Raw genomic sequence first — 24,740 nt, forward strand, 5'->3', positions numbered from 1 at the left:
ATGTTGCCATACATTTTTCAGAAATTCTGGGAAGATGCTGTCTGGGCCTGCAGCCTTGCCAGGTTCGGTGAGTGTTATGGCCTTGTTCACTTCTTCTCTAGCGAATGGCTTTGATAGATTCATTGTTGCTGGGCAGTCAGATAGGGAACGATAAAGCGCTTTCCCACGTTAAGTGTGCCTTATCCCTATTCATTTCCAATCTCCATTCAATCTTTGACCTCTCTTGCTGAGATTACCTCATTAAAAACTCCAACATTATTGGCAGACACCTCCCATTAGTATGTAGAATAAATTTCATTGAGGCCATGGAACAGCCATCAGAAATGGTAATGACTTGGGAAGGACTTCAGTCTTTAAGACTCTCCATCTGATACCTTTCAGTGTACTAGACAATCATTTCCGTTAAAAATATTTAGATTCAATTTCTGCCTCTTGTCCTGTGCTTTAGTGCAAGTATATTTACTTTGGAGTGGCAGCATGAAGTTATAGTCAACATTCTGGGCCACACTGTGTGGTTTTTCCTGTTTTTTAATGTTTTGAAAAGGTTAAGTACATTTTATGAATAGTAAATGATTTCAAAATCATTGATTTGGCAAAAGCCAGAGACCCTGTCATCCTGCTCCTAAGAACATATTCTGAAGATGTGACACTGCAGACAGTTCTAAGTTTTACTGCAGTAGTAGTATTCCACAGGGTACGTCACTAAACCCTGCCACACAAATGTGCTTTCCAAACAAGTTGGTCTTAAATTGCTGCAGAATTGTAGGGGCTCCAGGTATTGAAGAGGCACTGTTGTGTCTCTGTAGTTAAGGGTTTAAGAATGTTTGATTATGATCTCACCCCCACAACAGCTACAAAAAATCCCTTTCTGACTGAATATTTTAAAAACCACTGATCTCTTGCCAGAGCATAAGTGTTTTACAAAGTTGGAGGTGGATCAGAGCAGCTGTTTATGAGTTATGTGATTTGAAGAAATGACTGGTATTTCACTGTTGGAAATGTGCTAACTTGGTTTGCCATCACACAGCTTAGAAACTGTCTGGTACAGGAACTCCAGTCCTTTGGCCTTTACTAGGCCCCCATGAGAACTAGTTCCAGAGTTAAAGTTAGTATTCAAAGCTTATGTGGTATATCCAAACTTGTTGATGTTTGGATTTTTTAAAATTACAGTCTTCATTTACCTTGACTTTCAAAAGCTTGGTTCTTTTCTTATAAATAGGGCTTCTGATTTTAGGGTTTTTTTTAAAATCAATAAATAGTGATGAAATAAACACCAGAAAAACACCATAAATGCTTACATGTACCTAAGGGTTTGTCTACAAAGAACACTAATGCAGACTATGGAGTATGATTTCTAACATGCCTAAATATGTTGCACATCAGTTGGCCTGTGCAGACCCTTCTGGTGCACAGTAGGGAACATTTCAAAGAGATTACAGTTGTACATATTATAATGGGTAATGTATATAATATAAATGTATATATGTGCATTACTCACTACAGTATATACAAGGAGAGTCTCGAAGCCCCCTGGTTTTTGAACAAACATGAAACTCAAAAATTGCTATAAATAAACACTAAAAAATGAAATACTCCCCCCCTCCCCCAACAGAAGCCCTATGTATAAACTGTAATGTTCTTATGTTTTAAATGAAGTTTTCTGTTTACAATTTCCTCTCCACCTTAATCATGGAATCATAGGGTTAGACAGGACCACAAGGTTTATCTAGTCTAATGAAATATTTGGTTTAGGAATATTTGGTAATGTTACATTAATTTCAGCTTTAGACCTCATCCTGCAGGAAAACAGGGAAGTGATCAACTATGATGTAAGAATGACAAATTATGAGATGACAGATGAGAACACTCCTGCTTTAGGGTCAGATCATGTGGGACCAAGAAAGGGCTGTAGAAGGCCCTGCATGCAGTGGAACTGGTTTGGTTATGCTGCATGGGGACAAGTGGGAAGACTGCAGAGAGTTCAGAGTCTCCCTGAATCCTAGTGCTGGTAGACTTTGGGGTAAGGCTCATGCAGGGGCCAGGCAGGGATGAGGCCTTTGGAGACAAAGCAGAGTGGGGTGGAGGGCAACAATAGCAACAGAGTGGCTCTACTGATATTCCACAGCCTGATTGGAGGTAGGTATGGAATTGTCCACTCTCATACCCAGATCTTCTCAAGTTATTTCAGGGAACGTCCCAGCCCATTGGCAGGGAACATGCACATTACAGACAGGATTTGTCCTTTATTTGATATATTGTTGGTGCCCCTTTATGTTCATCCTGCATCTCCTACACAGCACCCTACATATGGTACAACCTCCCTGAGCACATCTGCAATGCCTACCCTGTTCTCATTTAATTCCCTCCCCTTTCTGCCATACTGCTCACAGTTGATGCATATGTAAGTTGCTTATTCTTGCAGGACTGGTTACAAAGCCTGCTTTCAGGCTCATCTACTGCTTTTGTTTACCTTCCACTCACCTCATTAAGAAAACTTCATACTAAGTTTTCTCAGTAACTCTCCCCTTTTAGGTGTCAGGCTTATTAACATAAAACTCAAAAACTTTCTAGCCCTCTTTTCCCGGCTCAGTTAATCCATTCAGTTAAATGGGCTTCAGGATCCATATAGCTCTTCCTTCCAGGCTCACAGTCCTCATTGCCTGTCAGGATACTGGGTGATGGTAGGCAGAATTAGTGGCAGGAGCTTGGGGTTCCAGGAAGCCAGACATCAGAGCCAGTATCAGAGTCAAGAGTCAAGCTGAGAGTGAGAGCTGGAGGCAGAGTCAGGAATCAGGTCAAGGGTCAATACCAGGTATTGGGGTTTGTGTTGGGATTCCAGGGGTCAATCAGGAGTCAGAATCCATGTCACAGTCAAGGTCAATAAGGGGAATTCAGGAACAGGGAAGCTAGGCAGTTGCTACTACTACAGCAGCTAGTTGGGGATCCAAGTGTTGCCTGAACACTTCCTGGTACATCTTGTGGGTTTATAGAGGGACAAGGAGCCAATCAGGGATCACTAAGGCCACGGTCAGTCAGGTCACTCAAGGCAGAACGTCCTGTGGCACTGAACTTCTATGGATTGTGGGTCACTGAGAGAGTGCAGGTTACAGCTGCCACTGGGTGGCAGTGTGGGGATGGTAAGTGCCTGGGAGCCCTGCAGGTCTGGGTTCAAGTCCTGTCAACCCTTACATAGCCAGAGCTTCTCGCCCTGCAAGCTCCTGCTCCCTGCATGTCCCTCAGCCAAGGCTCATCCCTCAACAGGGTCCTTGCATATTTCTCTCCCAGACCTTCTGCCTGGGTGCTCTAGTGAGTTGTCAGCTGCCTTCTTCTAAGATATTTCTCCCCAACCTCTCTCTGATTAACTTCAGGCTGCTATCTTCCCCAGCAGCCCTAGCTTCTAACCAGATGTTTCCCTCACAAAACCCATGGACTCATTTGCTTCACTTGGAATGGTGGCCTAAGACTGGCAAAAGTGTAGCTGAGTCCCAAACCCATTAAAAGGTCAGCTCAGCCTATGACAGTTCTTCCTCTAACCTCTTTATTTGTCAGCATTTAGACTGTGAATTTCTCAGAACAGAGACAGGCCCATCTTGAATATTTGAAAATCATCTAACAGAGCGGGATCTACTATAAAAATAATGCATGAAGAAACATTGGCTTGATATCATGCAGGAATAACTGTGTCAAGACAGCAACCTAGAAAATTCCCATCTAGAGAAAGTTTAAGGAGAGAAATACCAGTTTTTGCTAGTTGTTGCTAACCGCTATATTGGGTATCTTAGATTATGAAGTACCTTGTAAAGCTACTGCACTAATATTGGGGTATCCAGCTAAGCTCCTACCAATTTAAAATGTGAGCAATGCTAATTTCCAATTAAAAGCTATTATTTTATAGGTTTACAATTCATTCACATAGGAGTTGTCTTGCTCAGTTTTATTAGCATGGCTTATTATGTAACTAAAAAAAGCTTGGATTTAATTACATTTTTGATATTTAGTTAAATGGTCATGGCATTACCCCTTTGAATTATGATTGTATGTGGATACTCACATAACCATAATTCAAAGGGGTAATGCTATGACCATTTAACTAAATATCAAAAACGTAATTAAACCCAAGCTTTTTATAGTATGTAAAAAATGGGAGAGGATTCTTGTGGGAGGAAACTCTGTCAGGTTCTGCTGCTGGAGTTTTTCCTGAGCTGTTTTGTCAAGAGACAGAAGGAGAGGATGCCCCCATGGAATGAGCAGCATTTCTGCTCCCAAGCCACAAAGATACCCAAACCTAATCCAGGGCCAAACACCACCTCCCTCAGCCCATCTTCAATCACTGTAGCCAGAATACTTGCCAAAAAGTGCCATGGTGGTTTATGCTGCAATTAACTTGATTGTCTCAACCTTCTCTCACAAATACTGGTTCATAAAAACACAGCACAACCTGCCAATTGACAAATTCTCTGTTTTGGCTCAGGAGAAACCCAAAATAGGGAGATTCGGGGACAAATGTGGATTATAATTTTCTGTGATGCCAGAAAGAATGCATTTCTTGTAGGGCAGTATAAATAACAGCTTAGACTACAGCAAACACATTGTTCAGCAGTAGAATGGTTAAAATAGAGCATTGCATTATGTTAGCCAGCGCTGTTGATATAGCATTTATGATATTCATCATTTATCTTTAAAAAGTAGAATTTCTTTACCTTAGAAGATCTTTGTGATGATACTAATTATGAGTCAAACCTCATTTGCGCTGGGGTAAATGGGATTCAACCAAAAGAATTACACTGGTGTGAGTGAGATCAGAATTGGGCCCCAATAAGATTTCACTTACAGAATAGAACAATAAAATATTCTTTACTGAAGTGTAAAGGTGCGGGACTCGCTGCCATGGCGCCTCTTGCTGGTTGTTGGGAATTAGCTCTTTCCAGCACAGAGCGCCCTCTGCAAGCTGGTGTCCTGCTGCTGCCCGCCCCCCCGAATCCAGTGCCCCTTGTCTTTGGGGTGCTTCCCCTGGCAATACCCCCATAGTCTCAGGGTCTCCACACCCAGGGGAACCCCCAACCCTCTATCCCCACCTTGCCTCAGTCATGGGCTACTGCCAGTCACCATCTAGCCCCCACTCACTGGGGCAGACTGCAGTGTAAAAGCCACTCATCATAGGCAAGGGGGTTTTGGACCTGCTGCCTTCCTCTGCCTCCTAGTACCTCTATGGGCCTTGGACCAGGCCCTGCAGCCTGGGGAGTTGCCAGCCTGGAGCACCCCTGCTTCTCCCCAGCCCTGCTTCATTCCCAGGACCCTTTCTGCAGGCAGCTAGGCCCTGCTCTCTTCCAGCCTGGAAAGAGACTGTCCTGGGCCTCTGGCTCACAGCCTTTTTATATAGGCAGCTGATTGGGGCGTGGCCCAGCTGTGGCCGCATCCCCAATCAACCCAGTTTAGCAACTCTCAGGCACAACCTTCTCCCAGGGCTAACTTTAACCCTTTTTCTGCTGGAGTGGGGGAGGTGCCCCACTACATGAAGTCACATTAAAAGGAGAAAATGAACACATCTACCACTATGAATCAGGATTCCAATCTCATTACCCTGGTGAAATGCCAGTGATACTAATGGAATGAGTCCCAATTTACACTGGTGTAAGTGAGAGCAGAAACAGGCCGAAAATCATGAATGTTTTCAAGCATCAGATTATTAGTTCTAAGGCAGTATAGTATTATATGTTATTACACCAACAATTTCCTGTCCAGATAAAAAAATTTGTTTTAGCTGCTGCTTATTGGGATGCATTCTGCTAATTGAGTAGATTTCCATTAGCTTCCCTTAAAATTCAATTAGATAAAATCAGCAAATGTATCTGGTTTTCTCTTACATTTGTTCCAGCCACCATGGGATTTCCAAGGTCACAAACCACCATTCTAGTTTCATTTTCCATCTTGTAATCACAACTCAATACACGTAGTGCCTGTAACAAAAGAACACCAATATGGAGGTCAAAGGTCAGAGCAAAGTGTATCCTTTTGTTTATGAAATTTCTTTTGATTTCAAACCCGTGTGCATCTCTACATGGACTCTTAATTGGTTACTGTTGGCCAGTGGAGGGAGTCTGACACCAAAAAGAAACAAATGAGAAACTAGCCAGTATTTTGAGAGAGAGAGAGACCATTTAATTTCTTCCCAACTCTCAGTCCTGTACCCTATCATCTAGTAGGGTGACCAGACAGCAAGTGTGAAAAATTGGGACAGGGGGCAGAGGGTAATAGGAGCCTATATAAGAAAAAGACCCAAATATCAGGACTGTCCCTATAAAATCGGGACATCTGGTCACCCTATTGTCTAGCCTGTGCTGTTCTGCATTAAGAATAACTTTGAAGACATGTTCTCATCTTCCTCTAGCAAAGATATGTTCACGTTTTCTATAGAGAAGTCAATGTAAAGTTTGTTCTGATGTTTCCCCCTCTACTTCCCCTGCAGCTCATGCCTCTCATATCATCTATGTACAAAGTATAAAATCCTATATACAAAGTGCTAAGTGCAGAGGAAGCAGCAGTTGTAAGATGGTGGAAGTTAAAAGACAGACTAGAAACAAACCAAAGTAAGATCAGTCTTTTCTGTTTTCCTTTTTGGCATCTTTAATAAGAGAAACAAACTCAGAAGTAACAACCGAAGTCACTGATCTTCTAAAAATTAGGATGCATCTGGAATTGTTGCTGTAGGTCCCCACCCACCTAATTTTGTTTAATTTTAAAGTTCCCACAGATTAGGTAATACACGACAGGTCATTCTTTATATAAGAAAGAGCTGGGAGAACTTCAGGACACAGCCTGCAAGTTCAACCCATGCCCTTCCTGGCTGGTGAAGGACAGTGTGGACCTGCTGAGTCCATTGTTAGTTGAGATTGGCAAGGGTTGTACATTTCCTAAATGAAGCAACTGTGAAGCCCCTGCCCGTGACACCATCTCTTGATACTGTCAATATTACTGTTGGGGAATGTCCAACTTCCCTTTGTAGGAAGGGGAAAAAAAGTGAGTTTTACTGCATGTCCAGGAGGTTAATAACCATTCCAGCCTCTTGTAATGGCAAGGAATGGGTTTTAGAGGCACAGGCCCCCGAGGGAGAACGCCCTGCCAACAGCCCCTTCTCTCTCAAACCAAGGGCTGCTATATTGTGCACCTTTGTACCTGTATTAGGAATGGCAGCTCTGACTCTTTGATGGCCACCTTAGGAACAACATTGTGTGGAGAATGGAGGGGTGGGGAGGAATGGATCCATTGATCCCTTTGGCAGCGGAAGAGAAAAAGAATGAGTCAAGCTAAATTTGTATCAGGATGTTTCATCTCATCTTCATTGGCTTTGCCCAGAGTTCTCTCTCAGGAGGATACAGTATCAGACAATCTGGCTTTGCTTCATACTGATTAATGAAGGTCACCGGTTAATACATTTTCAACCATCCACAATCTAATAAAGGACAAGTCCCTGAGTTTTGCATGAATCACTCAAACCTGGTGTGAAGGATGAGGGGCAGATATGAATGGATTTATGAATACTGAATGTGACTGCCTCAGGAAATAATGACCTTGTACACATGACAGGGCTGTTAGAAGACAACACAAAGGGTCCAGTTAAAACACCTAATGATAAACTTGTTAGGATGTTACAAAACAATAGCTGGGCTATTAGCCATGAAGATACTTCTTCACTTTAGCCCAAAAGTTACACAGCTGTATTTCCAAGGCTGGGAATAGACAGATCAAAAGGACTTAAAACAGTTAAAGTCAGTATCAAGAGCATGGGGGAGGCAGTTGTCAATTAGATGTTCACAGAAGAACAGGCTGACAGAGAGACACAGGGACAGGCTCTATGGAGAGGGTCTGATGCAGCTGGGCCTTCCTGGGGATGGTAAGCCTTAGAGAGCATAGACATGCATAGAGACCGCTAAGGTGTTAAATTCCTTTTTCTCTCATGCTTTGCTATGCTATTAAATAACACTTTGTTTTTATAAAGCTGCCTGGTCACTGTATTAACTACTGGTTAGAGCTCCCAAAGGGAAGACTTGCAGGTTCTGAGCCCAGTTGTACCTGCTGAGAAATCATGGACAGTACACAGAAGGTTGTAGCCTGAGCTCTAGTCTAAGAGTGGGAGACTTATGGGATTCCAATCCAGGACAGGTGAAGGCATGAATTCTGGTACCTTAAGGATGTGCACTCAGAGACCAGGGAGGAGTTAAAGGTATAGCTACCTCTGTAACTAAGACATCTGGTTGCAAATCCCATCTATTTGCTCAGTACTTTGGGGGAAAGGAAGTGGGATAAGGGCTGGTATTCTTTGATTTGCCTTTACTAACTTATCAGTTGGTTAATTTCTGCTGTGAGGTAATTTAACCTGTTAAATCTTTTCATGCTTTTAAAGGATTTGCCAAGGGTGCTTGGAGCTAAGAATAGGCACTCACACTGTGGATAAGCTAACAATTGCAGTTAAATGTGTGTGGGAATCTATGTGCATAAATGCATATTCAACTCAATCCTTCTCTTGTGCAAATTTAGTTTAAGATGTTACATAAATGTCCAATCATCAGTACTAGTAGTACTAGTAATAGTTTAAGGTTGTTATATAAAAGTTGTACCATCCACTACCACAAAGTATACCAACCCCTTTGTGACTTCCTCCTGCCAAAAAAGTCTAAGCAAATAAGTGGCTTTTGGAACTAAATATCAGAGATTCATGCAAAATCAGTGGCCTGATCCTTAATTAGACTGTAGGTGGCTGATGTTACAGTATTTATGTAACAGACAATGTCAAAGCTAATTTGTGCAGTATAAGGATGGGGCAAAGGATCAGTCTGTGATAGGATGCCCAAAATGTGAAATTATCTTTGGTAATACATTTTTTTCCCCCAGAGATCACCTCTTAGAGGTAGTTACAGCAAAGTTAGAGGTAGAACACCAAAATTAGAAGTGGCAGAAGGAGGATAACAAGAAAAAGGAGAGAGATTTCCACATCCAGCATTGCCAGTTCTATTGGTTTCACATGTAACTGAGCAACATTGTAGATTCAGCCACAGAACCCTTTTACTAGCCGTATGCAGCAATTTATATTTTTATAGTAGCACATGGCCTTTTTGGCAGTCTTGAACAGCAGCTAAACCCCACCAATTAACACTTGTACTCCCAGGGCACATTTTAACGGGAAAATGACTGGATACTTTAACTAATCCAGCTGCCTACACTAAGCACTAAGAACAAACGGACTGTCTTGGCTGTCTCAGCAATGAACTACTAATTGGTAATAGGGTAGTTAATGGATCCAGACTACTGAATAAAAATGCCCTCCTGCCCCCTTTAAAAAGTTATTTAACCGTCTTTCACAAATAATGTTATATTTTCCCAGACAGGACATGCTTTTCAATTGACTGAGTGCCAGCAGATGGATTGTTGCTATTCAAACATTAGAAGACCTGATCTCTGTGCCAAGAGGTTTATAATCTAGTTCCAATTAAATCATATCTCATCTAGCTAGCAACCTTTTATCCATTTCACTAACAAGATTTTACAAGTGAGCCAAGAAAGCTTTTTTATTTTTTTGTTAAGTGTGTCACTCTCCCGCCCACAAAAGCATAGTGCTAATAGCACTGGCTATTTGTGTGAGAAGCCATGGGAGAACATCTCCATACATTGCAGCCAAGGCTCTCATTTTGACTGCAATGCCTCTGCTGTTCCCAGTCAGAGCAGAGACAGTGAGCCGTGCCAAACTGTGTAATGTCTTTGTCATGTGGACAAACACCTAGCAGGGGCTAGGAAAACACTTCATTTGCATTCACTTATCACTTTATGAGGATTTGGACTCCAGTCTCCTGCAGAGTGGAAAGGCAAGAGCCTGTGCTTATTGTGCCATCCAAGATCAGTGTGATAAGTTTTTCAGGGCAGGGACTGGTTCTGTTTGCAATGCCTAGCACAATGGGGTTACGGTTGGTGATTGGGGCTCCCAGATGCTACCACAATCTAAATTACTGCTACTAATAATAGGGTTGATCATACTGTATTTCATTAACCAATTGGCAACTTAAGGAAGAATCAATATATGCAGTGAAAACAAAGAAAACAAATGGTATCTTTTGACTTTTACTCCTAAAGATTAAGAAGAGCATCAATCTACAGCTAGGGGATGAGGAGCTGATTCTCCGCTGGGTTGCACTTTCATAGTCATGTATACCAGTGCAAAGAACTACCATTCTGATTTGGCTACACAAAGTACAAGGTGATGGAGAATCAGAGCCTGAGGTAAAACACAGTAACAATACAAACATAGCACACTCAATGGTGCCTCCTATGCAGCGGAGTCGGAACAGTTTATCCATTGTGGGCCCTGTAAAGTAATATTATTGCTTTATCATTTTCCTTGAGTAGCTAAAGTTTATAGAACAGCCAAAATAATCTTTCCATAGACATATCAGACAGGTAACATTCAAGGGACATCTTTCAGTTAAGCCAGAGTAACTATAGAGCAAATTGGAGTAATATCACACATCCATTGCTCTGGGTTTATGCTGGAGTAACTGAGAGAAGAATTTGAACCTAAAACTCTTCTGTGTTTTCCTTTTTCTTCTTTTCTCTTTTGCTGTATCCAAAGTGTGTATAAATAAGTAAAAGGGATAAATTTGGTCCACTTGTTTTATCTAAACTGAACTATATCCCGCTGTTACATTGGGACTGGTTTTGAGGAGCATATTGTCTCTACCCTGTTACAGGAAGGCCAGTTATATAGGGACAATACTGATTATAGACATGGAGAGGGCCACTGCCTTTGATATAGTGAAGTGCCACTGAGGAATCTTGGGTGCAGAGGGCTAATGGCATGATGGCAACTGGTGCCATCACAAATCTAAAGAACTTTGCTGAAATTACTGTGGAACTTCTGATTATTTATATACAGCAGTGCCCAGAGTTCCAATCAGAATCAAGGCTTCATTGTGCTAGGTGTGGTACAAACACTTATGGAGACATAGGGTGAAATCCTGACCCTGCTGAAGCCAATAGCAAAACCCCCATTAACTTCAACGGGTCCAGGATTTCACCCATGGTTACAAACCAAGAGACTTATGTTTCCATACCTGAGTGTATCTTGGGTGTCACACTGCAAGTTGTTTTGATAAAGTCAAATACGCTGAAAGTTAGCCCTGTGCAAGGCAAGCCAGAGGCCTATCCATCATGTTAAGATACTTAAACTCTATTCATGAATAGGATCAACTGTAAGCACTCTTTTATACTTTCAGCATTTGTATTGGATCAGCCTTTAAACATATGAACCTAATGTACCTGAAAGTAAGGCCATTTTGGGAATGAGATGATAAAAATGGTTGTAAATACTTCTCTTCTTGGCAAACTTCCTCTTTCTATAATGACAGAGAGGTAGAGTGCAATGAGAATGCAGAGGAAAGGGTGTAAAGGAACATTAGGATTTACAGGATGCATGTTTTAATCCATTCATTTCAATTTGTTTTTTTAAATGACAGAGATTGTGTATTCATCTTTGTCAGGACTTCAACAGCTTTGAACAACTGTGGTAGCACAGAAAAGCAGCTGAAGATAGAGAACAGTCCATTTTTTATTAAATACTACATGCATATTTTATAACATGGGCAAATAGTACAATATGAATTTCTCTGTTGCACAGACATTTTGAGTTGTGTTTTCTAGGTTTTTATTTGTATTAAACTCAACAATAAAGTTTTGAATAGTATACTTTTTTACAGTTCTAAAATCAATAGAAGTCATTGGTTAGCTTTCAGTACTATATGCAAAGTTTACAAAAACTAAATCTGCTATACACAATGTAATGCTGCCTAAGAATTATGAGCACACTAGGACTAATGTTCTGATATTTTTTTAAAAGAACATAAATAGCAATCTCTCTGTCTGAATAAGGGCTGACATTAAGAGATGTGAATGAAAGGTTAATCAGTCTGCTCTAGTGCACAGAACATGGGAGTGCAAATGTATGGAAAATTTAAAATAGCCTCATTAAGTCTGTATCAGCATTCAGAAGCAGAGCTGGTCGTGAAATGTATTTTACTTCCCACAAAAAAAAAAAAAAAAAAAAAAAAAAATCAAAGAAAATGAAAACTTTTGATCTAAATAATTCATTTTACAGTAGTTGAAAACAAACCATTTTGGGGGGTTAGGGGTTAATTTTTTTTGTAACGAAAACCTGAAAGATTTTGATAAAAAGGGCATTTTTCATCTAAAGTTTTTTGGGGGAATTTTTTCCCTGACATTTCTAATTAGAAGACTCTCGCCTCTCCAGGACCCAATCCAAAGTCCATTGAAGTAAATGGAAAGATTCTGATTAACTTCAGAGTGTTTAGGAACAACATCCCCTCCCCCCGCCACATATGTCAGGAAGAATGGTCTATTGCTTCTTGAGACCAACAGAGTAAAATAACCCAGCGAGATTATGATAAATACAGCTTCTTTCCTGTACATCAAACAACAAAGCTAGAGTTACTGTGAGAGAGCAAGAGAAGAAAAAATACACCGAGAAGCAAGGAGTCAGGGAAATTATTTTTAAGTGCACTTGAGGGGTGGAGTTCTCTTTAATTTCTAACAATATAATCCTCAATAACATCTTCACTTTCCTTATCATCAGTTCTTTTAACTGGGTTTATCCTATTGCAACTTTCAGTCCATCAGTAAAGTAGATTGACAGAAGAAGAATCAAGAAATACATTGCAGATTACTTTCAACTCAATTAACAACATTTGTCTCTTGCAAGGAAATTAACTCCCCCTCTGATTCCCAGGGCCTTTCTGTGTGTCACATTCCAAACATTCAGAAAAAAAAAGTTGATGGTGCAATAGTTTAAGAGATTTCTGTGCAGATGAGGGGATATAATCTTACTGTCCAGCAGTGAATAAGTGAGATCTGTTTAAAAAAACAAATGGTTGGGGTGGGGCTTAAGGACAAGCTTCTTTAAATAGCCTCTGTCTAAATATTATCATATCCTATGATTTCATGTTTCTTGGCCTATGTATAAGCCTTGTCTATACTGGCAGCCACGTGTAGGATACATGTAACTACATGCCACAGTGAAAAGCATGTTGTGCCCAGATCCTTTCCCCTCTGCCTTCCCCCTGCCAGAGCTCTCCCTGCTACTGGAGACTTTCCCTGTGATGGGGCAAGGCTCCAGCAGCTCCCTGCTGCAGGGAATGGCTCCAGCAGTGGGGAGCTGCTGGAGCTTTTCCCCACTGCCTCCCCACTTCTGGAGCCTTTCCTTGTGCTCGGAGGCCGTGGGACACTACACTGTTTTTAGCAGTGTAGCCATGGAAGGCACTGCTTGGGCACTTGGAGAGCCATGACAGGTACATACCCTAAGGTTCTGGCATGTCTTTACTCCACTCAGCTTAGCAACAGACATGCCAAACCCGCGGAAAAAAAACGCAGAAATTGGGCTTGTTTTTTGCTTGTGAGTTGCTTGTTGGCTAGTTTTTGATTTGTAGCTTGTTGCTTCTTTTTTTTGATCAGCTCCTGGCAAGCAGGGGCAAGGGGGCAAGCAGGGGCAAGGGAGGGAGAGAGTCAGGGGTGCACAGCAGCCCCACCACAGTCCCAGACTGCACGCCGGGGGGTCTAATCACATAGAGCGTTGGGGTTTTGAGGGACTGGCTTGTTTTGGCCTTGTTTTGAAATGGAATTAGCTTGATTTGGGGCTTATTGTGAAAGTCAGGGTGCTTATTTACTGTGTGAAAGTTGGCAACTGTGCTTAGCAGTGCCTCACCATCTATTTATACCCTTGTTGGGAGGGGTGCAGTGTATGGACCATACACACCACTGTAAGTGTAGACATAGCCTAAAATAAAACAACTGATCTGAATGTAAATACACATTTTAAAAGATTTGTACTACTTTTTTGATTAAAGCCACCAATCTGTTATCTAACCCTAGCTAGAATATACAGGGTGCTTTAACTCTGTGCCAGTCTTTTTTCTTTAAACACAGAACACCCCAATATGATTACCTTGTGGTTTCGTTCAACACCTGTGTAATCTGCTTCAGGTGGGATCTTTATATGAAGCTCAGCTTCATAGGCTCCTTCCCCATCATTCCGTGGGTTTATTATGAGCATGACACAATTTTCTTCTCCAATGATTAGTTGATATTTATCTCTATAAAAACATACATCTGATCATGAACTTTGAAAATACATAATTAATTGGATTATAAACATGCACAATTAATCAACCTGTATGATCCATTTGCTCTCCTAGCATCTATACTCAAAAATGTAGCAATTTTCTAAAATATCTGCCTTCAAGTTCTATGCACAACCAGCTACTTGACATAGAATTTCCAACACAAAAATAATCCCACGGAGAAACTCCACAGCAGGTTTGCAAATTGTGAAAAAGGGAGTGTACTCTAGAACAGTGAGGAAGGGGTCAGGGCAAATACATGTGCCACTGTGGACAGTCAAAGTGAGTTACAACAGAATATGGAAAGCAAGTTGTATTAAATTCCAAAGCCCTGATTGCACCCTACCTACACAGGAATAGCTGATGTAGGAGACTAAACTTCATGAGGGTCCCCGTTGCACTGCTCCCTTGGAGTGGAGAAAAGTATAGTGGGATTTCAGCTCCCCTCTCTGCCTCTTTTTCCCCATGGAATGAGAAAGGATTTCAGCCCCCAAAACCAGCACATCTCCTGAGGTCCACTGAGACTAGAGCGGGGCAAAATTTTTCAGACTAATATTTTATTCACCAACAAACCTGGTACTTGGCATCAGTAAGAAGGCAGTGTTATAGCCAGCAACTGACATGAGTTTCACATTTCATCTAGTAGTTAAGGCAGTTAGAAGTGTCTATATTTTCTTCTGAGCTGTTTTAATGACCACCTGTATTCTATTAGGTATAGCACACATATTTTTTTGTTTAAACTTACGGTGTAGCTGAAAGTTTCAAATCAGGAATGCACATGTTGTCCTCTCCACAATCCACCAGAATGTAAGCCTATTCAAAACATGTACCGGTGGTATTAGAGTTTTTCCTTGAAAAAAATCAATTCACTTCCTTGTTTTGATTATTACCAGCAATGCCACAAATGAAGGGGTTATTTCTGCAAGTCTTTACCCTCATGAGTAATCTCAGTGACTATGTATGTAATGGTTTTTAAGATATGAATATATGAATCTTTAAAATTTTTCCCCACTATAACTTGGGGCTTACATGTTCTACAATGCAATCAAAACAGTAGTTCTGGAAGAGTTAAGATGCATAGTAATCTATTCCCATGAAATACATATTCTGAATTAATTAAACCCTTGTTGCATAACTTCTGTGAACACAATGATACACTATATTAAGAAAGATGCGACAGATAATATGTTTATGTATAGAACATATTGCATGCAAGGTCCATACCTGCTCCCTAACAGTGCTTTCTTGATAATAGTTCAGTATTGGTTTCACAGCTAGGTCATCTACAAAAATGGATTCATCCAAGCTGTAATTCAAACTAACACTGATTGGAGATAATTTATCTCGAAATTCTGTTTCATCCTGTGAAAGGTAATCACATAATAAAAACAACACTTTAATTCACATGAATTCAGGGTTTTGTCTCTATTGAAAGAATAAAACAATGATTCTTTGAAGAGCGTCTTTGAAGACATTTTTTGATTATGTGGTATAGTTAGGAAAGTGAGGTTACTCACCTGTAACTGGTGTTCTCAGAACACATTGCCTCCACAGACCCACACTCTGGAAGTAGCTTGCTGAGCTGCGTAGACTCAGAACTTTTTCAAAGCAGTAGCCTAGAATGAGGCCGTATCTAAAACTCCCATCAGTTCTTGACCACCTGGCAGGAATGGAGGGAGGGCACGTGTGGATCTGTGGAGGCAATATTGTTGGTTTGTTCCATAACCAAGGATTTATACACATCAGCCTTGGTAAAAGTCCACCATCTTTATTGCCTATGCAGTCCCCTATATACTGCTAAAGCCCTTCTTGTCCCCACCTCACCTTCCTCTGCCCTTCCAGGGTGGCCTTAATGCCTACCCAGACAGTGTATTAAGCAGTTCCAACTACAGGTGAGCAACACTAATCTTTTCTCCTTCATAAATATACCTCCACAAAGCCCCACTCTTGGAGACTGGGGAGCAGTAGTCATCCTGGAGGTTGTCTGAGGAGAAGACAAAGACTAAATGACAGCTCTACTAAACTATCTCTTCAGACTAGACAGCTATGTTGAACAAAGGTTTAAAGCAATACTCCAGAGGGCTCCATATATTTCTTAGCTACTGGGATTTGGTGGAAATATGCCCATGAGGCTGCTATGGGTCTTCCAAGGATTCTGAATAAAATGGATGTGGTGACTCTCTCAACTGATAACCCTCACCTCTTTTTCCTTCACAGAGGAAGTGGATTAAGTAGATAGATGCTTAATATTAGCTATTTAGGACTCCAGATCTGTCAAATAAGAAAAAGAGGGGTTCACTGAATGAAGAGAGGATAAGTCACTATTATCATTATTACTTTTCACTTATGTCCCACTTTTCCTTCATAGATCTCAAAGTGGTTTATAAAGGTGGGTAACCATTATTATCCTAGTTTCATAGCTGAAGAAACTGGGACACCAAGAGCTTAACTGATTTACCCAAGTCTTTCTACTTTATAGTTATTTTCTAATGAGTTTCAGTGTTTTGTTCTCATGCACTAGAACATCATCAGTGTGTGCTGTGCCACTGTTTACATCCAAATAACTTTGTTTGTTGCTTCCTGAAAATATTTCTATTAAAATTACAAGATCTAATTATATTTATTTGACAAAACCTAAATATTAGCCCTAAACTGCTTGATGGAGTCCCTTTGAAATAGATATTGAAAAGTGAATGATCATTAAATTTAATATTTTAATGCAGTTATCTTACCCTAGATAGAATAAGTGATTTACACAGTATATGCATGCTTTAGGATAGGGGAAAACTTAGGCAGAATTGCAGGGAAAACTTCCTGACATTAAAACATATGTGGCTGAGGACTACTCTCCCACAGGAAGCCCCATTCCTTGAACTCAACTGGACAAAAGATTTGTATGAAACTACACCTCTACCCCAATATAACGCGACCCGATATAACACAAATTCAGATATAACGCGGTAAAGCAGCTCTCCGGGGGGGGGGGGGGGAGGCGGACTGCACGCTCCGGCGGATCAAAGCAAGTTTGATATAACGCGGTTTCACCCATAATGCGGTAAGATTTTTTGGCTCCTGAGGACAGCGTTCTATTGGGGTAGAGGTGTATCTCATTGACTAAGGAATGGACAAGGTGACCTAATAGGTCTTTCTCACATTTAATTTTGTGATTATAGAATGTTCATGATAAGTGCTCTTTACTTTTTGATCATTTGTATTTCTGAGATTAATAACATGACTGGCATTTTCCTATAGAGAGAGAGAGAGAGCGAGAGAGAGGACTATAACAGCGTTTAAAAGAGAACTGGATAAATTCATGGTGGTTAAGTCCATTAATGGCTATTAGCCAGGATGGGTAAGGAATGGTGTCCCTAGCCTCTGTTTGTCAGAGGATGGAGATGGATGGCAGGATAGAGATCACTTGATCATTGCGTGTTAGGTCCACTCCCTCTGGGGCACCTGGCATTGGCCACTGTTGGTAGACAGGATATTGGACTAGATGGACCTTTGGTCTGACCTGGTATGGCCATTCTTATGTTCTTACGTTCTTATATTTTATTCCTCCCATAATACTAAAACTGTGAGATGACAGCCAAGAATATGTTTAACAACTTACTCGGAGATAAACAACAAAGTCCCGGCAATGGAGCTGTTTCTGTCTTTCTATCACAATGGGGAAGAAATGATGCGATTGATGGTAATCAAAGAAGAGGGTCCTTTTAACAGCTCCTTTCTGTTTCAATGAATCTAATTGCAATTCAGCTTGTAGTGCTAGAGAATGTAAGTAAATTAAACATTTAACATGGAAAGAAAAAATGGTGAACAAAATTATAGCTAATGTCAATAACAAACTCTTTCCAGTAAAAATCAAAGTCTACATTTCAAAATGGGTTGCTAGATTACAGCACACTAGACATTGATCCAAAGTACAGAATATGTATAATTTGAATTAATCTTTGTAAATTTATTTTCACAGTCAACATGCACTGTACACAATTTCTATTTCCTAAGATTCTTTCTTTTAAAAGCATTACAAAATAGTCAAGTTCTTGCTTTTATTTTGGCAATTGGTAAACCTTGCTCAGTTTAAATAAACAAAACAAAAACAGGCAGTATTTTCTTAACTTATAAAGGACCCAATGCTGTATTCTTTGAATGCAGTCAAAATATCCAACTCAAATCAATGAGCCATAAATAAATTCATAGATATATAAAACTTTCTTACCTATCTTATCTGAAATACTTTGACCTTCAAAAGCCACACAGACTCTTACAGTAAAACTGTAAAAAGCAACAAAGAAAAATAATTAACAGATAGAGCTTTGTACTGAGTCACTGATTCCACTATTTCTCAGTCCGCCTTTCCCCCTTCTCAAAAGTTGTTACAGAGAGTTCACTGTCCTGAACCAATTCAGCAATCTGTCTCACTAGCTCTGTATCAAGCAGCTACACACAGTCCTTTTTTAGTTTCTTATGATGGAATTAAAAAAACTATCTGTGCATGTACCCAGCTCACAATCCTGTATTCCTTGCACACCCCAAACCCCAAAGGATGAAATCCTGATTCCACCAAAATCAATGACTAAAACTCCAATGTACTTCAGTGGGCCAGGAATTCATGGAAATACTTAAACAGAACTTTTTTAGTGCACAAGGAATTAGAGATCAGGCCAGAGAGTTTTCCATTTCAATTTAAAACTTTGCTGGAGTTGCCTATAAGATCAAGCCCTAAAAGTAAAAGGTCAGAGAAATTAATTTTTCAGTGTTTGTTATTTATTACATAAATGCATTGAAGCTGTATGCTAATAGCTTTATTTCTGGTGTGTGTTTTTCAAATACCATGGCAAACGCTGTTCTCAACATAATGGCCAGCAACATCCATGTCATTAAAGATAATTATACTGCACAAACTTCAGCACATAGCCACCTAAATTATATATTTAAAATTGACCACTTTCTTTTCTCTACATGTCATGTCACTGATCCTGACTAATACTGAAAAATTAAGAGAGAAGACCTTCTCTAACTATAGAGACTGACAGCACTTTATTTTAGCAAATCACTAATAGAATCATAGTAACTAGGGAGATTTTCAAGTTTTAATATCCCACCCTGCAACCCTTATTCAAATGAGTATTCCCATGACTAACTATGGGACTACGTGTGGGAGTATGGTTTTGCAGAATTGGGACTTTAGTATGTAGTGTCAAGTACTAGACATCAAGAGCATGTTACTAAAGATGGGTTTCCAGTGGTGTCTATTAGCAGGAAGTCAAGCCTTTCTAATAGCATTAACCTTGTTATAATGGTTTAAAAGATCATCAGTGGTTATTTGTGAAAGCTTTTGAATGTAATTTCATTAAACATTTATATTTTGTATTGTGTAATAAAACATCTCTTTGTAAAATGAAACCTTTCCACAACCAGTAATAAATTTTATGGTTTCACCTTTACATATGTTGATTAGATAAAAATAATGGATTTATTAAGGAAAATACATGCCCTAGAATTTCTCTGAGGCCCGGCTCCTACCCACTCCATCCCCCCTCCCTCTGTTACTCGCTGTCCCCTACCCTCACTCACTTTCACTGGGCTGGGGCAGGGGGTTGGGGTACAGGAGGGGTGAGGGCTCTGGCTGGGGGTGTGGGCTCTGGATGAGAGGTTTGGGTGCAGGAGGGGGCTCCAGGCTGGGGTCAAGGGGTTTGGAATGTGGGAGTGGACTCAGGGCTGGGGCAGGGGGTTGGGGTGCAGGAGAGGGTGCGGGTTCCAGGAGGGGGCTCAGGGCTAAGGAGTTGGGGTGTGGGCTCTGGGAGAGAATTAGGGTGCAGGATGGGACTCAGGGCTGGGTTGGGGGTTGGGGTGCAGTAGGGGGTGCAGGCTCTGGGAGGAAATTAGGATGCAGTACGGGGTTTGACCTGGGGCAGGGGGATGGGGTGCAGGTTCTGGCTCCAGCCAGGTGGCACTTATCTCAGGCAGCTTCCGGTTGGCAGCATAGCGGGGCTAAGGCAGGCTCTCTGACTGCCCTGGTTCTCTGCGGCTCCCGGAAGCGCTGCCGGCATGTCCAGCTCCTAGGCACGTCCATTTCCTAGGCACCGGGGCAGCCAGATGGCTCTGTGCACTACCCGCGCCCGCAGACACCACCCCCGCAGCTCCCATTGGCTGCTGTTCCTGGCCAATGGGAGCGGCGGAGCCAGTGCTTGGGGCGGGGACAGCCCGTGGAGCTTCCCTAATCTCCCCTGCACCCAGGGACCCCATGGACATGCTGGCTGTTTCCGGGAGCTGCGTGGATCCAGGGCAGTCAAAGAGCCTGCCTTAGCCCCACTGTGACACCAACTGGACTTTTTAACAGCCCGGTCAGCGGTGCTGATTGGAGCTGCCATGGTCCCTTTTCGACCGGACATTCTGGTTGAAAACCGGATGCCTGGCAACCCTAAGCAGCAATAGTCTTTATACGTTTTATAGGGTAAAGTACTGCCTCTCTGAGAAGAGAATATGCCCTGTTTAGAGTCTGTCCCCCAAACTCTTCCGCCTTGGTCCTGCTCCCTGGGTCAGATGGATTGTACCCCCCACACACTGATGCAGTAGGCAAAAGATGTGGCTACTAGGGTTGGTTGAAAACACGAGTTATTATCCATTAAAATTTTGAAACAAAATGAAAAATTTCTGTTTCGTTTGAAATTTTTTGCAGCTGTTTCTGATGAAACAAACCAAATTCAAACTATTCTAAATGAGAATTTTGTCAGTTTTGTTTTCTTTTCCCCCCTGGTCTCTCTATTCCTCCCAAGTGAAAATTTTCATTTAGAATAATTTTGTTGAAAAAAAACAGAAAATTTCAAATGATGATCATTTTTCAAGAAAATTATCATTTTGCTCCCAAAAGTCATTTATAATCAATGAAACTTGGAGGAAAATGTTTGACCAGATCTAGTGGCTACACAGCCAGGGATATAGCAGCATAACTGCCTTTGCCTTATGCACACCCCATCCGTCCCTCCCCTACAACTGCAGTTGGGGTCCATGTGCTCACCTTCACACTCTGTGAGCAGAGACATGACTATGGCTATACATGAAAATGGCGCTCTACCCTTCTGAAAGGGGCACTTAGCAGTATGTATACAGGGTATGGGTGACACAGCAGAGCTTGAGAATACAAACTCTAAGTGGAATTTACTATATTTAATTATACAGTGTAAAAATCAAGAGAATGAAAAACTCATCTCTTAGGATCAGATCCTCTGCTGTTGGGAATCCTCACAGTTCCATTGATTTCAATGGCGCTATGAGGTTTTACACCAGTGGGGGATTTGTCTTTTAGTATCTTGTCAAATCCAAGTGATATTTTGGATCATTAATTTAAACTACATTAGTATTTACTTTGCATGCTAGTGTGAAGACTGGGTACTCTGCATATGTACTGCTGCCCACTTCTGGATGGAATTGGAACTGCACATCATAGGCCCTTGAAATGATAGCACAGCTAATGTGAGCTCCTTTAGCTCAAGTGCTAGTGAGCTGTGCTTTAGAAACAGGATGATCCAACTTGTGTCCCTTGTGCCATCCTGGTGCACAGCACAGACACAACTGTGAAATCATAAATTGCACAAAATTCGACACTGGGAATATCTAAAGAGACCACACAGTTTAGTCATAAACATCATGAGATTGGCGTTAAGTTAACTATTTTGAAAGTAGCGTCAAGTTTAAGGGAGATCTTGTGATGTTTAAATGGGCTTGTTTGTACTATGAGGCACTCTATGCTTGTAAGAAGTGGGAAAAGCTAAAAATAATAGATTTTATAATAAGTAAGGCCAAGAGAGTTAGAGCAATTAAGCAAGACTGGAGTCAGAAGGGTTTCTGAAATCTGGAAAGTTGATTTATAGCTCTGTGGAAAAATAGAACAAGTTCAACTTTCAAACTTCTTACAAAGGCAAGTTGGTATGGTGATTACTCAACAAGCAGGACAATTTTGAACAATTAAAGGAAGAGAACTGCTGTAGATAGGAAACAACTGGGAAATGGCATCTTTGTCCTTTGGCTGTATGGCCTTGTCTGTATAATCAGTCTTGGATGACCTGGAGGTAAGAACACCAGAGTCTTGTCTGCCCTATAGTGTCTATCATTGCTACCACCAGGAGAGCTATACTGGCGGCTATAAAATGAAGCCCATGATTGAACAGACAACAAGGTTTTTCCTCCAAACCTTAAGACAACAGAACAGTTTGCTTGAAATAAATCTATACCCTTCAATCTGATGTAAAAAACCCACACCAGTGTATTTTAATTCTAACACAACTAAATATTACAGAAATTTAAAAAGTGATCACAAGATATGATATATGCAGTTGCATCTCTCTAATTATCTTATTATAAGTTTTCTGCCTTGAATTTAGGCGCAAACAAAAACTAGTGAATCTTTGTATATATAGCTAGTGAAGCTAGTGAATCTTTGTATGTCTTTTGTGGCAGCTGAATATTTGACTTTGTGAATATCTGTAAATACTATTTAAAATACATTGGTTTTGCCTTGTGACTCAATTAATGCCTCGCTGTTATCCATCCCAGAGGAGTGATGTATAAAGTCACAAATCACCACCTTATGGAGCCTGGAGACTCAAAGCTTGGTCTGTCAAAAGCAAGGTGTGATGTAGGTTACACATTCCACAGTGTGGAAAGGCTGGACTGTAGAAATTTTTTTGACGGAATAGTTTTCTGCTGAGAGATGGAATTTCATTGAAATAGACATGTTTTGTAGGAATGTGTCAATTTTGACAAAATTTTCCTTGGGAAAAGATCAAAAGAAATAGTTTGACTTTCTTGTTCTATTGTGATAGTATTAAAATGTTTTAACTTTCATTTAGATTCATGTGGACTTATAGTCTATTAAATATTCACTTAAATATATGTATATATTACATATATTGTAAATACATTTGTTGTAATATATTACATTTAATATTGTAAGACTCTAAAGGCAAAACAAAATGAATCAAAATTATTTAAATAAAACAATAAAGTTCCCACCAAACATGTTGATTTTGATTAAACTACATTTCTTCTGCTCAATATGGGTGTTGGAGGACTCAACCTGTGCCTACACCATTGTCTTGCCAGCCTTGCCTCTCAGAGGGGAGGATGCAGTGTATTGGCAGAACAGCAAAAGTTCAAGTCTTTCATATAAATGTTTCCCTCTTAGCTCTGTTTTCTATGGAAGGGAAGAATGAGCCTTGCTTTTACTTAAGAGCTGAGCAACTGATCTATCATATGAAATGCATTATAATTTGCTGTGTTTACGACAACAGAATAGCAACAGAGGGTTGCATCTGAAGAAGTGAGGTTCTTACCCATGAAAGCTTATGCTCCCAATACTTCTGTTAGTCTTAAAGGTGCCACAGGACCCTCTGTTGCTTTTTACAGATTCAGACTAACATGGCTACCCCTCTGATTCTTGACAACAGAATAGGGTCTTTGATTAATCTACAAAATGTTCCTAACCTTTAATTAGCATTTCAGTATCATTCTAAACTGTTGTATTCTTAGTATCTTAGTATCTTAGCCGAAGTAAAATGCATGGACTAGATCATGATTATGAGGGTATAGATCATATAAAAGTCAGAACAAAATGACTCAGTGGTCCTGACTTGAACTTTTTTAGAATTTTTGTTTTATGGACATTTTTGAAATTGTGTTTTTTTCCCCCCAATCTGGAACATTTTTTTTGTCTCAAGATATCAGACTTTTCCCTGGAAGGGAAATTCCAATTTTCATCCATCTCTCCTGAACTGAAGTTTGAATAGAAAAAATTGATTTTGGTTTGTCGATGTGGAGATATGTAATGCATAAAGAATTTGATTGGGGACATATCAATATGATAAACAGAAATGATTGTCAGTTCTTAATACTACTTATTTACTATTATTGATAATTCATTCAACACAAAGGGAAAGGTGGTTAAAGATCTGATACTATCGACTCCTATTCTGTTCACATATGAATCCTTGCCAGCTACTCCACAAACATCTACAGCTGAGCAGCAGAGGCAGATACCCCTCTATTTTGGTGAACCATTCACTCAAACACATGAGAGTCAGCTATTTCTGTGTGAAAAATGTAACTCCTCAAATTCGTCATTTTAAGTTGCCTTTAGAAGCTCCAGTGTTTATACTTTCAGGTTGCCATGGTAAAAATCATTACCCCATGCCTAATCCACAGAAATCTGTATTCAAGTCACTCCAACCAAAGTTTTCAAATGCCTAAATCCATATTTTCTGGGATACTGATCATATCATTTGAACTGTTGAGAGTAGCAAGTACTTAGCACTAGAAATGATCAAAGATTATTAACTCCCTCTCCCCCAAAACAACTCCCCTGAAAAATGTCAGAGTTGTTTCCATTTTGCAAGGTTCAAAACTGACCCACTCTTTGTTTTTTTCCTCCAAAAATTGTCACTATTATTTATTTATTTTTTATTAAAAGTTTTATAGACATTTTTCATTTACTGAAAACCTGGTTTACTGAAAATTTTCAACAAACCATTTCAACAGTGGATTAGATGATAAATTTGAATTACA

The 24,740-nt window shown here is 40.4% G+C and overlaps 1 protein-coding gene across 1 annotated transcript in view; it reads right to left on the reverse strand.

The window, feature by feature from the left end:
• The window catches only part of ITGA8 (integrin subunit alpha 8), a 175,996-nt gene that overhangs the window by 69,401 nt on the left and 81,855 nt on the right, over positions 1-24,740 (reverse strand). Inside the window, exons 16-21 of the mRNA XM_054020579.1 lie at positions 18,397-18,452; positions 17,788-17,942; positions 15,399-15,536; positions 14,920-14,987; positions 14,000-14,147; positions 5,865-5,957 (exon numbers count right to left, since the gene is read on the reverse strand). Of these exons, the coding sequence (XP_053876554.1) occupies positions 5,865-5,957; positions 14,000-14,147; positions 14,920-14,987; positions 15,399-15,536; positions 17,788-17,942; positions 18,397-18,452 (658 nt within the window). The remainder of the gene's footprint in view (positions 1-5,864; positions 5,958-13,999; positions 14,148-14,919; positions 14,988-15,398; positions 15,537-17,787; positions 17,943-18,396; positions 18,453-24,740) is intronic.

This window comes from Malaclemys terrapin, chromosome 2, assembly GCF_027887155.1.
Source record: "Malaclemys terrapin pileata isolate rMalTer1 chromosome 2, rMalTer1.hap1, whole genome shotgun sequence".
NCBI classification, from domain to species: Eukaryota; Metazoa; Chordata; order Testudines; family Emydidae; genus Malaclemys; species Malaclemys terrapin.